The sequence below is a fragment of the Dromiciops gliroides genome, chromosome 2 (genome assembly GCF_019393635.1).
Source record: "Dromiciops gliroides isolate mDroGli1 chromosome 2, mDroGli1.pri, whole genome shotgun sequence".
Taxonomy (NCBI): Eukaryota; Metazoa; Chordata; class Mammalia; order Microbiotheria; family Microbiotheriidae; genus Dromiciops; species Dromiciops gliroides.
In genome coordinates, this window is record NC_057862.1 from 20,509,460 (window position 1) to 20,525,949 (window position 16,490).

The 16,490-nt window shown below is 44.7% G+C and overlaps 1 protein-coding gene across 1 annotated transcript in view; it reads right to left on the minus strand.

Moving 5' to 3' along the window:
• IPMK (inositol polyphosphate multikinase) overlaps positions 1 to 12,845 on the minus strand; it is an 88,006-nt gene extending 75,161 nt beyond the window's left edge. Inside the window, exon 1 of the mRNA XM_043989756.1 lies at positions 12,653 to 12,845. Coding sequence (XP_043845691.1) covers positions 12,653 to 12,845 — 193 coding nt within the window. The remainder of the gene's footprint in view (positions 1 to 12,652) is intronic.
• Positions 12,846 to 16,490: the final 3,645 nt, after the last annotated feature.

Genomic DNA, 16,490 nt, shown 5'->3' on the forward strand with positions numbered 1-16,490 from the left:
AAGAAGCTCTACACTCTTTCAAAAAAGCAGAATTATTATTGTGCTGTAAGAAACGATGAGCAGGAGGAGTTCAGAGAAACCTGGAGGGTCTTACATGAGCTGATGATGAGTGAGATGAGCAGAACCAGAAGAACATTGTACACAGTATCATCAACACTGAGTGTTGACCTACTGTGATGGACTATATTCTTCTCACCAATGCAATGGTACAGAAGAGTTCCAGGGAACTCATGATAGAAGAGGATCTCCAATCCAAGAAAAAAAAAAAGAACTGTGGAGTATAGATGCTGAATGAACTGTCCTATTTCTTTTGTTTTGGGTGCTGTTGTTTTTTTTTTCTATTTTGAGGTTTTTCATCATTGTTCTGATTTTTTCTCTTATAACAGGACTAATGCAGAAATAGGATTAATGTTATTATGTATATAGATATATAGATATAACCTATATCAGATTACCTGCTGTCATGGGGAGGGGAGAGGAAGGGGAGGGAGGGAGAAAAATCTGAAATTGTAAAGCTTGTATAAACAAAAGTTGGGAACTATCTTTACATGTAACGGAAAAAATAAAATACCTTATATGTTAAAAAAAATTAAATTAAATTAATTTTTTTAAAAAGCAGAATTATTGCCACCAAAAAAAAAAAAGCAAATTAAGTGGATGTGTATTTGTGTGTGAGCTGCAAGTCCACAAGTGTGCATATATGTGCACATGCAAAAGCACACATATATCACAGACAGAAACTGCAGGTGGTTAATTAGCTGGACCCAGAACTGACCTGGAGGTGTTGAAGAGACACAAACACCGTGGGAAACTAAGCAGCGCTATTAATAACCCCAAGCTTCTCCCAGTAGCCCATCTTTTTAACCACACTCTTCAGATTTTGTAAGGCTGCAAGACAATGAAGGCTACGGTGTCCAAAGAATTAAAGTAGAAGGTTATCCCAGGGGCAACAGAGAAAGGTATGGGGGGGGGGGGGGCTGACAAGTACACAATACCTGAAAAGAATGTGCAAAAGAAGTACTTAACAGATGTCAACAGGGAGACAAGCCCAGGAAAGGAGGGTGGTAGCAGTCCTCCCACCCCCATGCAAGTTAGCCTACTTTTTAATTGCCCTAGAGATTTGATTGGCTCAGGCTACTGCAAGCACTTCCTGGTGTCCGGGGGCCCAGAACAACCAGAAAGGGCTCCAGCCACCACCACCCTCGGAAGTTGTCTGTTACATAATGGGGGACTCCAAAGCAGGAGAGCTTCAGCCAGCTGGAAAAACTCCCAGTTGCCCCCAAAGAAAATCCTTCCCCTGCTAAGGGAAAATAAAGAAATCTCCTCTAGTTAACAGCTGAATGACCTTCAAGCATTTCATTTCACTTCAATATTAAGCCTAAACTCCCAGGGGACTGGCCTGAGTCAGGCCCTGTCCAGAACATATGGTGAGCATGAGGAAGAACCAACAGATGGGCACACGCTCCATTCCGAACTAGAGGAAGACCCCTCCTCCCTCGAATAATGGGTAGATGCACAAGAGAGTTAAATGGCGGAAAGCAGAGCATGAAAGGATATGGGAGGAATCAGCATCACCATAGTAGTCCCTACAAGAATTATACCATGTGACTGCCAGGTACATATAGAAGTTATGTGGGGGGCAGCTAGGTGGCGCAGGAGGACCTGAGTTCAAATCCAGCCTCAGATACTTGACACTAGCTGTGTGACCCTAGTAAGTCGCTTAACCCTCAATGCCTCACCAAAAAAAAAAAAATTAAATTAAATTTAAATTAAATTAAATTAAATTAAAAAGCAATATAATACAATGATCCAAGACAATCCCAAAGGACCATTGATGAAACATACTAACAGTCATGTGATTAAGCGTAAGGAAGTGATTGGAGACAAGGGAGAGATCAGGATAAGGACCCTGGATCCAAATGTCTGAAACAGTAAGTTCCATAGGATCACAGATCTGAGTTAGAAGGGACTTCAGAGATCACCTATTCCAACGCTCTTATTCTGAGAATGAGGAAAACTGACAGCCAGAAAGGTTTAGTGATTTGACCAGGGTCACACGAGTGCTAAGCATCAAAAGGGTAATTTGAACTCCAGACCTCTGACCCCACAGCTAGTGTTCTTTCCACTGAAAAATGCTGCCTTTTCCTGGCACATGGAGTTGGGGAAACCACTAATAAGTCTAATTTGGCTGAAAAACATACTATATGAAGGTAATATGTAGAATTCTATTTAACTTAAAAAATGGAGTTAAAATGTTATGCACACACACGCACACACAAAATGAAGAACTTTTCAATAGCTGAGGAAAAAAAGGAAAGCACAAGCTTTCTAGCACAAGCTAGATTGTTTTGATGTTGTTCAGTCCCATCCAACTCTGTGACCCCATCTGGGGTTTTCCTGGCAAGGATACAGGAGTGATTTACAATGCCCCTCTCTCCAGATGAGGAAACTAAGGCAAACAGGGTTATGTGACATGTCCAGGGTCACAAAGCTAGTCAGAATATGAGGCCAGATTTGAATTCAGGAAGATGAGTCTTCTTGACTCCAGGTCTATCACGTCCCACTGCCCACCTAGTAGTCCAGACTCCTTAGCCTGGAATTTAAGACCTGAGCAGTTGGCAGTGCAGTGGATGCAGTGCTCCTGGGCAAGTCACTTCACTGTTTGCCTCAGTTGCCTCATCTGAAAAATGAGCTGGAGAAGGAAATGGCAAATTACTCCAGTATCTTGGCAAGAAAACCCCAAATGGGGTCAAGAAATATTGGACAAGACTGAAAAAATAACAAGTAGTCTGCGTTTTATCCTATAGACAAAAGGGAACTACTAAATAAGGTTTTGTGAAACAGAGTAAGACTGGTTCTAGGCAGCAAAGTAACTGAGTTAGTGATGACCAATAATAACAATATTAGTCATCACTTCAATAGTGCTTTAAGGTTTACGGAGCACTATACATGTTATCTCATTTGATCCTCAACAACCCAAAGAGACAGGTGGTATTGTTAACCACATTTTGCAGATGGAAACTAAGGCAGAAAAGATTAAGTGATTTGCCCAGGGTCATAGTTAGGTGTCTGAGTCAGGTTTAAAAGTAAGATCGCCATGCCTCTAAGTCCAACCCTATCCAAGTAATAAGAACTATTAAAATATTACATTAGTTCATGTGAGATATGAGGAGTTCTTGGTTATATTGGTTATAACATGTGCATAGAGAAGGGATTGATGCAAGAGAAGTCATGATGGCATAATCAAACAGGACCTGGCAAGAAATTTAATATGGAATATGAAGAGAAAAGTAAAAAAATGAGTCCAAGGTTTTAAGCCTGATTGACTGAAACGATGAAAAGGGTCAACAGGAACAGGAGTACTGACTGGTTTGGAGGGAGTAAGATGAGCTGGGTTTTGGATATGATACCCAGTATATACCATGTTTGACGTATGGTCAGATGTGCATGCCCAGAAGAATCCTGGATGGAGTTCAGGGAGAACCGATCTAGGAATTTACATTTATAAGTCATCTGTTTGGAAATGATAAGTGAATCTGAATTCCAAGAGACAGACTGTAGAGAGCAAAAAGGGCCTAGGCCAGAGCCTTAGAGAAACCAACACTGAGGGAACTGGAAGGTGAAGACAGGGCAAAGAAAACTGAGAAGAGTCACAAAGGCCATGGGGAAAGAGTATATGCAGGAGAGAGGGGAATGAGAAATAAGCCTGGAAGGAGCTGAAGAGTCAGTTGGGTGGTTAAGTAGAAGCTCCTAGTAAGAGTATAAACAATTCTTTCTAGAGTTTAGCAGTAAAAAGAGAAGTATGGTTGGGGGCAGCTAGGTGGCGCAGTGGAAAAGCACTGGCCCTGGATTCAGGAGTACCTGATTTCAAATTTGACCTCAGACACTTACTAGCTGTGTGACCCTGGGCAAGTCACTTAACCTCCATTGCCCTGCAAAAAAAAAAAAAAAAGAGAGAAGTATGGTCATAGCTGGAAGAGATTTAAAATCTCATCAAGAGATGGCATGATGATGGTAAGCTCCTGGGGAGGAGCTGGAGGAGATAAGATTTTAAGAACCCAAGTAAGGGGCTTAGCCCTGGCAAGCAGAGCCAACTCATCCTCTGGAAGAGTGGAGAATATGGCAAAAGGAGGAAGACACAGTAATGTTTGGAGAGATGAAGTAGGAGAAAAATAGGAATTCACAAGAATATATGGCCTCAATCTGCTCTCTAAAAGAGAAAGCATGTCCTGTGGACAAAGGAGAGAAGCTCTGACTATGGAAGTCCAGTGTCCGCAGTATGACTTCAAGAAAAGGACTGTCATCATTTCACCTCTAAACCAGAGGACTAGTGTCTGTATCAAGGCTCCGTCCTATCTCTTCGGAGTATCTCCACCTAACCATGTATCAGCCACCTCATTATACCCAAAACCTCAACTCACCATTTCCCCCAAACTCCCAGTACAGGAATCCAGGGAGGGGAAATAACGTGAGCCTACTCTCCAAGGCCCCACCAGACCCTTTCAATGGCTCTGAGAGCATTAGTAACTGGTCTAGAACCAACAAACCCTAAAGTATCCAACCCAATATAGGCGAATTTTCATAACCTAAAGCCTTGATTCTCAAGCTACTGTCTGGAGATACACGGGGCTCCCCAAGACTTTTCAGGGAATCCTTGAGGTCAAAAATATTTTCATGGGGCAGCTGGGTGGTGCAGCGTATAGAGCACCGGCCCTGAAGTCAGAAGGACCTGAGTTCAAATCCAGCCTCAGACACTTAACACTTACTAGCTGTGTGACCCTGGGCAAGTCACTTAACCCTAATTGCCTCACAAAAAAACTATTTTTTTTCATAATGCTAAGATGTTTTAATAGCTAATACAATTAAATATTGCTAGATATAATTCACATAAACAAAGCACCTGCATGGAAAGGAAGTCTTGTGGCATTTAAAAAGTTCAAGAGACAATTTCTGGTCAATAAGTCATTTTACTAATAATGCCAGCATTTTATGGGGGGCTCAAGTCTTATATACCTTTGGAAGAGGAATGGTCCTGAAGGTGGCAACCAACTCTGATTAACAATGAGAATGAATATTTACAAGAGGGGCTGGGCCTACTATTCCAATGAATTTTAATTGTCACTTACTTATAAATTACCCAGTATTGGGCAATCTATTCAAAGAATTCATCCCCAACCAAACCAGAGTAAAAAGGTTAGGTGGGGTCAGACCAGATTGAGAAGAGTTAATTCAATCTCCTTATCAGTGATGTCCTTCAAGGACTGAACTTTTGAAATGAAGAAAAAGGGAGAACTCTGGATCTCCCAAATCAGTTATGAATAATCATTCCCATTAATAAATTAAGAGTGTATAGGGTAGGGGGCAGCTGGGTGGCCCAGTGGATAAAGCATCAGCTATGGATTCAGGAGGACCTGAGTTCAAATAGGGCCTTGGACACTTGACACTTAACACTTATTAGCTAGCAGTGTGACCCTGGGCAAGTCACTTAACCCTGCTGCTCTGCAAAAAAACAAAAATATTGTATAGGGTGCCCAACTCTGAACTATGATGAAGGAGGGCTAAAAGTGTTAACAGATTACCTAAGATTAATAGTACCTAAAACGGTTAATAGAGAAACTAAGGTTTGTGTTCTAACAGGAACCAAGAGGGTTCCTTCAGTCCCTACCAACCAATTCTATCAACAGAGACAGTAACTAGGGACCATTAACCATTAATAGTCATTAACATTACAAGATGAAGAGATACCAAAGACACAGAGACCACCTTCTGGCTTTGACCAAGTTTAAGCATGTCTTTAGGAGATGTGCAGAAAGGACCCTAGGGTAAACCCCAAAAACACACCTCCAAGGGAAAAGTACAGGCCTCAGAGCTTGTCTTAGGACCTCAGGAAGTCCAAATTAGAAGACCTCCCAGGAATGAACCTCTCACAAGGAGATGAAGATAATGAGGAGATAACCTGCTTTTTCTCATTATAAATATAATTATTTCCATCTCCCAAATTGAGACACCTATCTCCACGGTGCTCATGGTGCCCTGTGGTCAGCAGTCTTTCTAATAAAACTTGGGAAGCTGAGTCACTGAGTCTTGTAAATGTTGGGATGCCTCACGATCAATCTGATCAATTAAATCCATCCCCCCCATCACTATTAGGCTCTTAAAGGAGCCCCCTGTGTGAGGAAAAAAATGAATTGGGGGGGTGGGGCAGCTAGGTGGCACAGTGGATAAAGCACCGTCCCTGGATTCAGGAAGACCTGAGTTCAAATCCAGCTTCAGACACTTGACACCAGCTGTGTGACCTTGGCAAGTCACTTAACCCTCATTGCGCCCCCACCAACCACCAAAAAACATTAATAAATAAAAAATCAAAAGAAAAAAAAAAGCGCCATATAGGGGTCTTCGATCATTCCTGGGACCAAAAAGTTTGAGAACTGATAATTCCACTGTACACTACACTCAGCTCCCCTATGATAATTCTTTGTCTTTGTCTTAATTTGGTCTTCTCTTTAGGATAACTGACTTAGACTAGCTGCCTAAAGAGAAGAGTTCTTCAACACAGCTTCTTAGGGTCAGTGATAGGTGAATGCTCTGGCTTTTAAGCCAATCACAGACAAGACACAAGACACAAATCGTTAATTTTAAAGGAATTTTTGTAGATTGTCAATAATACCAAAAAAAAATCCACCATTTTTTTTTACTTTTTAGGGTTTTACCCTCCAAAGAAATACATTTTTAAGTAAAATTTTAATGAACTGCAAGGAGAACTCAAGGCAATATTCAATAGGAGTGTAAACAAACCCCTTACTTCAAATTTCTGAGTCTCAAATAACTAAAACAATTAACTGTGCCCAAGTATATGAGGTTTCTATTAAAGCTTCCTATAGTACAAACCACATCTACTTTATTTCATTAGTTCTACCATGTAAAACATTTTTATAAGTGAATTGGCTTATTGTGGCCTCAAAATCCCCAAATATTTTTTCCAAAAAGCTAACAGACCATTATCACTCATGAGAACCGTTTCTATTCCATTCACGTCTAAAACAAAAAAACCTGATTCTTCTGGAAATAAGGCTTAGAATCAGACTTAGAAGTTTTCAAAATTCTGATCACTTCACACCCTCAGTGGGGAATTTTCATCCTTTACCATAAGAAAACTTAAGAGAATCTCAGAAATTGCCCTTTGACCATTTTTTATCCATAGTTGGCTAAATGGTAACTCTGCCTGCTTAAAAATGCACAGTGTTGCCTTGTATTTTCCCACTGATTGTCCTGTGAAGGAAGGAGACAACGCTGCAAGGGCCTGAAGGATTGCTACTGGCTTGCCTGCTCCTAGTTTCACTTCAAACTTTAACACTTTCCAAATGGAGGTTTCTATTAAAGCTTCCTATAGTACAAACCACATCTACTTTATTTCATTAGTTCTACCATGTAAAACATTTTTATAAGTGAATTGGCTTATTGTGGCCTCAAATCCCCAAATATTTTTTTCCAAAAAGCTACCAGACCATTATCACTCATGAGAACCGTTTCTATTCCATTCAACCAGGAGAGAGTGGGGCCCTGAAATCCTAGAGAAGAGAGGATCAAAGGGAAGAGGGTGATTGACAGTGTCAAAAGGAGGATGGAGATTAAGAAAAAGCAGTTAGACCTGTCAATAAGAAACCCTTGGTAACTTTAGAAAGAGTACTTTCAGTTGCAGGTCCGACTGCAAAGATCTAAGAAAGTGAGAGGAGAGGAATCAGACGATGTTTGTAGCAGGCCTCCTCACAGAGGTCAGCCCCGAAAAAGAGACTGATAGGACCACGGCCAGCAGCAATGGAGGGTTCTCTGAGGCTAGGGGACACCTGGACACAGTCAACCTCTCTTTGGATACAGCATGAAGCATACGTTTGAGGTGTGTGTGCAGGCTATATCGACAGCTCTTTAAGATCCTTTGCAGCTCAAAGGAATGACAGAAAAACCTGAAGACGAAAACTTATTATTTTAAACTAAAGACAGAATTTCACACATGCTTTTAGTGTGTACAAATACTTGTGTCATCTTCATCTTTCACAAATAAAACTATAACAGAGTTTGGGAGAGAACAAAGGAAAATTTGAACCTAGTATCATTAAGTATCAAAGCCTAAGACTGCTCTGGCCTGAGCTCAAGCCACTAAAAAGCAACTATTAAAGCAGGTCCTGTTTTTCAAAATGCCTTCCAATTCATTGCGAAGATGCCTTCCTAATGAAGACAAAAGAGCTTCATGTCATTGTCAGTCAACAGGCTTGTATTTATTGGGCACTTGCTAAGTGCTGTTGGGGGGGGGTGGAGACACCAACAGGCAAATAACTGAATACCTACCAGCTATTTATAGGCTAAGTGGAAGGGAATCAGAGAAGTTTGATCTTTGGTACAAAAGTTCAAATGAAACGGAAACAAGTTTCTGTTTCTTTAATGAGATGAAGCTCGACATATCCAAAGCTGCCGCAGTAACTTGATTTCGCTAAGATTACAGACAAGCAATTGGGAATGTTTAACCAGAACCTTAGCTAGGGACAGGGCAGCTGCCTTAAAGTACTGAGAAGAGGTCAGTTTATCTAACGCCAAAGGAAAAGTGAAGAACAAATGGAGTGGCCCTACAGAGAGGCGGATCGGGCTCCACATCTGGAAATGTTCCAAAGGAAGGCAGCTGCCCTGAGGGGTAACCGGCTGCCCCAGGGCCCACTGCCCTGGCCGGCCAACTTCCTCTTTTTATAGATGAGAAACTGGAGGCACAGAGTTGGGTGACTAGCACACAGCTATTGTCTGAGATGGAATTTGACTCCAGGACACTCACTGCAAGTCTTCAATCTGGAGCTGAATGACCAAGTCAAGGCAACAAGCATTTATTACTTACATACAAACATGCGTACATATATGTGCACGTGTGCATGTTTATATACATATATACACACACATGTCAGGCACTGTATTGGCTCCGGGGAAACAAAGGCAACAGACAGTCCCGGCTCTGAGGAAGCTCAGTCTAATGGGAGAGAAAACATACAAACAACACAAATGGCCATTGAGAACGAATTCCCCCCCACCTACCCAGGGAGGTGAATTGCCTGGGGCTGTCATTTCCAGATGCTTGATGGGACTTGTGGACCTTCACCCCAAGCAACCTCACCCCTCCCCCACCTGACTCCCTGGACTTCAGGCTATTCGGTAAAAAAAGGGTCCACCTACATGAAGTAGTTTCTATTAAGCAGTCCTATTATTTCTTTTGTCCGAGGCTCATTTACATTAAGTCGATATGTCCGCTCTGGAACAATCTTTTGGTTCTGTACCCCATTAAAAACCCTGTCCTCTGTTCCCAATCTTTGGGTATTCCTAGCTTCCGAGTTTTGCGATACCACGAGCTCCTAGTTCCTGTACCCCATTAAGACCTTATTTCTCCTATATTGATTGTTTCCTTAATTTCCAGGTTAACACCATCGCGAAAAGATCAACCGGGTAAGACAGAGCTCCCTTTTTATTGAAGAATCAAACTAACAACTGATTTATTCCCTAATCATTGAGTTCTGACTCTTGGTTTTTTCTGTCAAATTCTAGTTCAGACTCACCTGTGTGTGGATTCTCAGCAGCCCCTTTGGGGAATCAGCACCTTTCTATCACCCCACCCCCCAGCTCCCCCTCCATCGCATTCCCTGGTGGAATGTGCTCTGGGAATATCGTCTAATTAGGCCTACATAAAACAGCAGGCTACCTTCCAAACTGACTTGGTATTACAATTTGCAACCGGGCTTTTCTGGCTTCGGCCTTCCTCCAGAGTCATTAGCTTATCTGATTTAACCAGATACATAAGTGATCAAGGTCAGGGCTTCAACCCACGTGAGCCCACTGGGTTTCTCTTTTCTGGGACCACCCTGGATGCGGAAGGTGGACTCTCAGGCAAACTGCACGTGGCCTGCACTCAATGATCACACGACTGGGGGCTTTTCTGCAGGTGTCTGCAGTCACCTCTGTTAACCTGGAAATTAATGGAAACATATAGGAGAAAATAAGGTCTTTAATCCGGGCACAGGAAACTGGAGCTCATGGTATCGAAAAGCTCGGAAGCTAGGAATACCAAAGATGGGAACAGAGGACAGGGTTTTTATAGGGTAACAGAACAAAAAAGGGAACCAAAAGATTGCTCAGAGTGACATATATCGGCTTAACGTAAACGAACCTCGGACAAAAGAAATGATAGGACTGCTCCTAAGTTAAGTCTAGGCGTTACTGACTCGGAATACAAACTACTTAATGTAGGTGGACCCTTTTTACAGAATAACAAAGTCCGGGGAGTAAGGTGGGGAACATTGGGAGGGGATGAGTTGCTTGGGGGAAGGTCCATAAGTCTATCAAGAGTCTGGAAATGACAAAGACGGTCAGCACCAGGCAATTCACCTGCCTGGGAAAGAGGAGACTGGGGTGGGGGTGGGGGGGTGGGGATCAGTTCTGAGTAAATTTTATAGTTCTCACCTCTAAGGGCAACCCCACCATTCTAAAACTCACCCAGACCCATGATCATGCTCTAAACAAGCCTCTCTTGTAGGCAGGCGAGTCAGCACAAAAGACTGAGCCACATTACTGTGGGCAAGCAAGAAGTAACCACCTTTACAAAATTCAGCTTTTTCTGAAAACAAAGGCTATGTGGGAAAGAAATAAACCGAATAGTGACACAGAGGAAAAGTTTGAACTCAAGATTTTTCAGCCTTCAAAGTCTCTCACTCACCAAGACATGAACTTGGAGGAGTAGCGAGAGAAGTTGCTACTTTTAAAACACATCGACTGTTTCTCTTAATAATTATCTTTAAATCTACTACTCCCACCTTTCCCCAGAGAGAACAACAATGTATAATTTTGGCCTCTGAAAGTCAAATTGTCAGACAAAGGGGGATTAAATGAAATGTGGTGCTGCTTTGCAAAAAGTCTGGCACTTTTGTCAGAAGTAGAACAAACCCTTCCATCAGACCTTCATTCTTTCACTTCTGGCCAACCCACAGCTGTAAATGCTACCTAAGAAAGAGGGTCACAAATCGGGGCTTCGGTAACACCTCAGCTACCCCTACAGGGAAGATCAAGAAGGCTTTACCCTGGAAAAGGAGGAGGAGGAGGGGAAGAGAAAAGCAGCAAAAGTCAAGATAAGGCTGACTCACTCGCTTAAAAAACAAAAACAAACAAACAAAAAAATGCCCCTCCAGCTATGCAGCTGCAGAACAGCATCCCAGCCCAGGCCCCAGCTTCTCATTCTGGGGCTCAGAGAGAGCCTACTTCCCTACCCAGCCCAGTAAAGGGAAGTTCCTGCCTGTCACAACTAGGACAAGAATTTCAATTCCCCACCCCCTCCTCCCTGGGGGAGAGCTGGGCAATTCTTTCCCCCACCTCATGCCCAGATGCCCCAGGGCTGGGAAGTTACCTAAATTTTCTAGGTCTAGACTGTCTACTTCTGTAGGCCTGTTTCCTCCTGTGTAAAAATGTCTGGACTTAAATAACCCATGGGGGGCCTGGAGTCAAGGTTCAAATCCAGCTTCGCACACTTACAAGCTGTGTGAACTTGGGCAAACCACTTCACCTCTGCCTCAGTTTCTTCAACTGTAAAATGGAGATCATAACAGCACCTCCCTCCCCGGGCTGCGTGGGTCAGAGGAGATAAAATCTGTACAGTACTAATTAGCCCAATGCCTGGCAGAGACCAAGCAGGTGATCGGTGAGTCCTTACTCTCTTCCTCCATCACTACAAGCTAGGGTCACAGAAATCCCCCAACCCAACCAGGCGCCCCAGCCAAAAAAGGAGGAGCTGCCTTCCAATCCGATGCCTCTTGCTCCGGTCTGGCCTCAGTTTTCCCCACTTTACCACGAGGGAGGCAGGAGGTCGCAAGTCATTAAGCATTGATTAAGCACCTTCTCTGTGCCCTCAGGCATTGCGCCAGGTGCAGAGGGTACCCAGAAAGACAAAAACACAGTCCTTGCCCTCGCAGACCCCAAGGGACCCGCACTGTGCCCATGGCTCTATCAGAGTCCTCAAGGCCCGAGAGGCACTAGGCTTATATTCTCCTTGGAGCCTCTAACGAGCCTGGGAGGCGGAGGCCAGCATCGGCCCCAATTTACAGAAGAGGAAACTGAGGCAGGTCGGGACAGTGACCTGTCCAGAGTCACACCGCTGACTTCCTGACTGCGGGCTAACAGCCCGAAGTCTCAGGACCGCAATCCTTCGGTGACAAAGGTGGACACGGGATCGAGGGCGGTCAAGCGGTCTCAGAGGACAGACTGCAGGCCTGGGAGGGAGGGAGGGGCAGTGCCTCCTCCTAGCAGACAGCTGAAGCCCCCCGGAGGGGGGCTGACCCCCCAGCCTCGCCCTGCCCCCCCCGGGCTTTATGGGGCCCGGGAGGACCCCGAGCCCGGACCTGGGGCCACGAAGCGGGTGCGGAGGCTCGCGGTCCCTCCTTCCTGGGGCGCGGGAGGACCCCGAATCCGGGGGCGCTCAGGCCCCGGGCCCCGGGGCCCGGCCCTTCCCGGCTGGGAGGAGGAAATCCGGGCCCGGGGGGAGGGGAAGCGCCTCGGACTCGCGGGGGCGACGCGCCCTCGGGCCGCGCCGGGGTGGGGGGAGAGGAGTAAACTGAGGCCGGGCCGGGGGCGGACTCACCCACTTTGTCCTTGCCGTACATGTGCCCGGCCACCTGGTGCGAGAGCGGGACGCAGCCGTTGAGGAGGCGCGGCGAGGGCGGCGGCGGGGACGGCCCGGGGGGCGCGGGCGCGGGGGCGGCCGGGGGCGGCCCGGGGGGCTCCGGCGCCGGGGCGGCCTGCCGCCGCCGCGGGGCGGGGGGCTCGGTGGCCATGGAGGGGCGGGGGCGGGGGGAGCTCAGGCTCCGCGCCGCGGGGGAGCCCGACGCCGAGGCCCCCGGGGGCCCGCCGGGGCTGGGGCCGTGACCGGGACTGGCGCCGCTGCCGCTGCCGCTGCTGCCTGGGGCGCGCGCTGGGGCTCGGGGCCGGCGCCCATGACGCGCCCGGCACCCGCGGGGCTCCGGCTGCGGCCGCCGGCGGCTGCTGGAGCTGCTGCCGCTGCTGCTGCCGCTGCTGCTGCCGCCGCCGCGAGAAACGCAGACCAGAAGCGGCCGCTCGGGCGGCCCCACGATAGCCCTCAGGGCCGCGGAGGAGGCCCCGCCCCCGGCCGGCCCGACTCCGCCCCCGGCCGGCCCGGCTCCGCCCTCTGCGCGTCGCTAAGGCCACGCCCCTTTCACGCGGTCGGGGAGAGAGCGCGTGAGGGAGTGTAGTGCGTGCGTCTCAGCCCGGCCTCCCTGCGCAGCTGCCCTGCGGCTACTGGGCATGCCTGGAGGGGCGGGGGAGGGGGAAAGCCGCCACTGAGCTTGTCTAAAGAGTTGCCCCGCCCCCTGTATTTCCCCTCACTCCTCTCTTCTCAGAACATACTCGCAGCTATTGAGCATGCTCAGGAGGGTTCATCCCCCATGAAGGGGAAAGCCTAACCGAGCACAGCATCCCTGACGACTCATGGTTTCTAAGCATGCCCAGAAGTTAGGTCCCGCCCCCAAGGGTGGGGGCTGGGTGTCGCTCCATCAATAAGCGTTTTTTAAGAATAATGATCGCTAATTATTATTAATAAAAATAGCCAAAAAAAGAAATAGGCTAGGAAAGTGAGCAAAGAAAAAAAACAGAACATGACCATTAAAAGCTACTACTGCGTCAGAAAAGACGAAGACACAAACTCGGAAAAAACAATGTGAAAACCACAAGCAAAGCCTCAAAGAAAACTACTAACTGGACCTAAGGCTAGTATGAATTTTTGGAAGAGTTATAGAAAAAGATAAAACTGATAGAGAACAAATAGGGGAAAGACATGAGAGTGATACAAGAAAATTACAAAAAGAGAATTAACAGCTTAGTAAAAGAGGTACCAAAATTCACAGAAGAAAAGAGTTTCTGGGGGCAGCTACGTGGAGCAGTAGATAAAGGACTGGCCCTGAATTCAGGAGGGCCTGAGTTCAAATACTGCCTCAGACACTTGACATTCTCTGTGTGACTCTGGGGAAGTCACTTAACCCTCACTGCCCCACCCAAAAACAATCCCTTAGAAATTAGAATTGGGCAAGTGAAACTAGTGAGTCCATGAGACTTCATTAAAAAAAAAACTAAAAGAAGTAATTCTTTTTCTTTTATATTAATAACCAATTATATAGAAATGTAAGCAATTTAACTTTATTTCCTCATTCAGTGAACAGCCCCTATAAGTCAGTCAGTCAGTTTCTGAAGGACATGGCAGACAGATGATACTGCCCAAAATCCTTCAGGGAACATATTTGCAAATCTTAGGCAGGACTCCACCCAACTGTTTAGAATCTAAACAGAATCAAATCAGGGTGAATTCCAGCCCCAAAGCACTAAGCCCACATCCTTGGAGTTTAGGGTAACTTCCATTGGAGTTTAGGGTAACTCAGCTCATGAAGAAGAAAACCGACCAGAATGGTCTGGGTAGAGTTGAATTCCTTTGTCTACATCTCTGGAGGCAGCTGAGTCTCATGATCAAGCCATGTTCCCAGCAAGAAGAGCTGAAGACTTTTAGCCCACATCCTCATTAATACTTCCAACCCCTTGTTAACTGCTCACCAATAAGGGTTGATTAAAACTTGTCAGGGACACCCCCTTTTCTAAAAGCATATTAAGGCATTCAGTATATCCATTAGGGTCTTAGGCTACTAAGAGAAACCGATGACCATCAATTTGTTGATTATCAGCTAACCTAATTAATAAATTAGTTATTAATTACCTAGAAACTCTGTCTTGGGCTTTTCATTCATCTCAAAATAAAGTCAAAAGAGTGGAAAAAAATGGAATATGAAATATCTCATTGGAAAATCAACTCACCTGGAAAACAGTTCAAGGAGAGATAATTTAAGAATTATTAGACTACCTGAAAGCCCTGATTTTTAAAAGTATAGATGTTTTATTTCAAGGAATTACAAAGGAAAACTGCTCCAATACCTTAGATCCAGAGAGTAAAATAAAAACTGAGAGAGAGAATCCACCTATCACCTCCTACAAGAGATCCCAAAATGAGAATTCCCAGGAATATTATAGCCAAATTCTAAAACTCCCATGCCAAGGAGAAAATATTGTAAGCAGCAAGAAACAATTCAAAATATCATAGACCACAATCAGTATCACAGAAGATTTAGCAGCTTCCATTTTAAAGGAGCAGAGGTCTTAGAATATAATATTACTGAAGGCAAAGGAACTAGGATTACAACCAAAAATAGCCTGTCCAACAAAACTGAATGGGGCAGCTAGGTGGCACAATGGATAGAGCACTGGCCCTCGAGTCAGGAGTACCTGAGTTCAAATCCGGCCTCAGATACTTAACACTTACTAGCTGTGTGACCCTGGGCAAGTCAATTAACCCCAATTGCCTCACACGCAAAAAAAAAAAAAAAAACCACAAACCCTGAATATGTATAATTTTTCAGGTGGAAAATGAACATTTAATGAAATAGAGAAGTTCCAAGGATTCCTGCTGAAATGATCAGAGGTGAATAGAAAATTTGACTTCCAAACATAAGACTCAGGAGAAGCAAAAAATGTAAGCATGAAAGAGTAATCATAAAAAACTTAATAAAGTTAAACTGTTTATATTCCTATATGTGAAAAGGATACATGTAACTCCTAAGAACCTTATCATTATATGGGCAGTTAAAAGGAGTCTTTGTAGACAGAGGCATGAATGTGAGTCAATTATGTTGGTATAATCTCCAAAAATAAAATGTAGGAGTGAGAAAGTGGGATGCATTGGGAAAAGAGGGGAGAGGTAACGTGGGGATAATTTTCTCACCTGAAATAGGTATGCCAGGAAGAACTTTTATGGAGAAGGTAAAAATGGGAGGAGGGAAGTAATGCTTGAACCTCACTCTCATCAGAATTGGTTCAAAAAAGGAAGAATATCTATGTATATTCAGGAATTGGTTCAAAGAGGATAGAATATCTATATATATTCAGTTGGTCATAGAAATCTATCCTAACAAGGAAAACAGGAGGGGAAGGGAATAAGAGATAAAGGGGAAAGGGGGAAAAGATGATAAAAGGAATGTTGTATTAAGGGAGGCAGTGGTCAGAAGCAAAACAAACTTTTGAGAAGGGACAGGGAGAGAGAGAAGGATAAACAGAAGAAAATAAGATGGAGAGAAATACACAGTTAGTAATCATGACTGTGAATGTGAATAGGATGAGCTAACCCATAAAAAGGAAGCAAATAGCCCAATGAGTTGGAAACCAGAATCCAACAATACATTGTATAGGAGAGACATACTTGAAACAGAAAGATACATACACAGTTAAAATAAAGGGCTGGAGCAGAATCTATTATAGTTTACCTGAAGTAAAAAAAAGTCAAGGGTAGCAATCATGATCTCAGACAAAGCAAAAGCAAAATTGGAGCTAATTACAAGAGATAATCAAGGAAACTACATTTTGCTCAA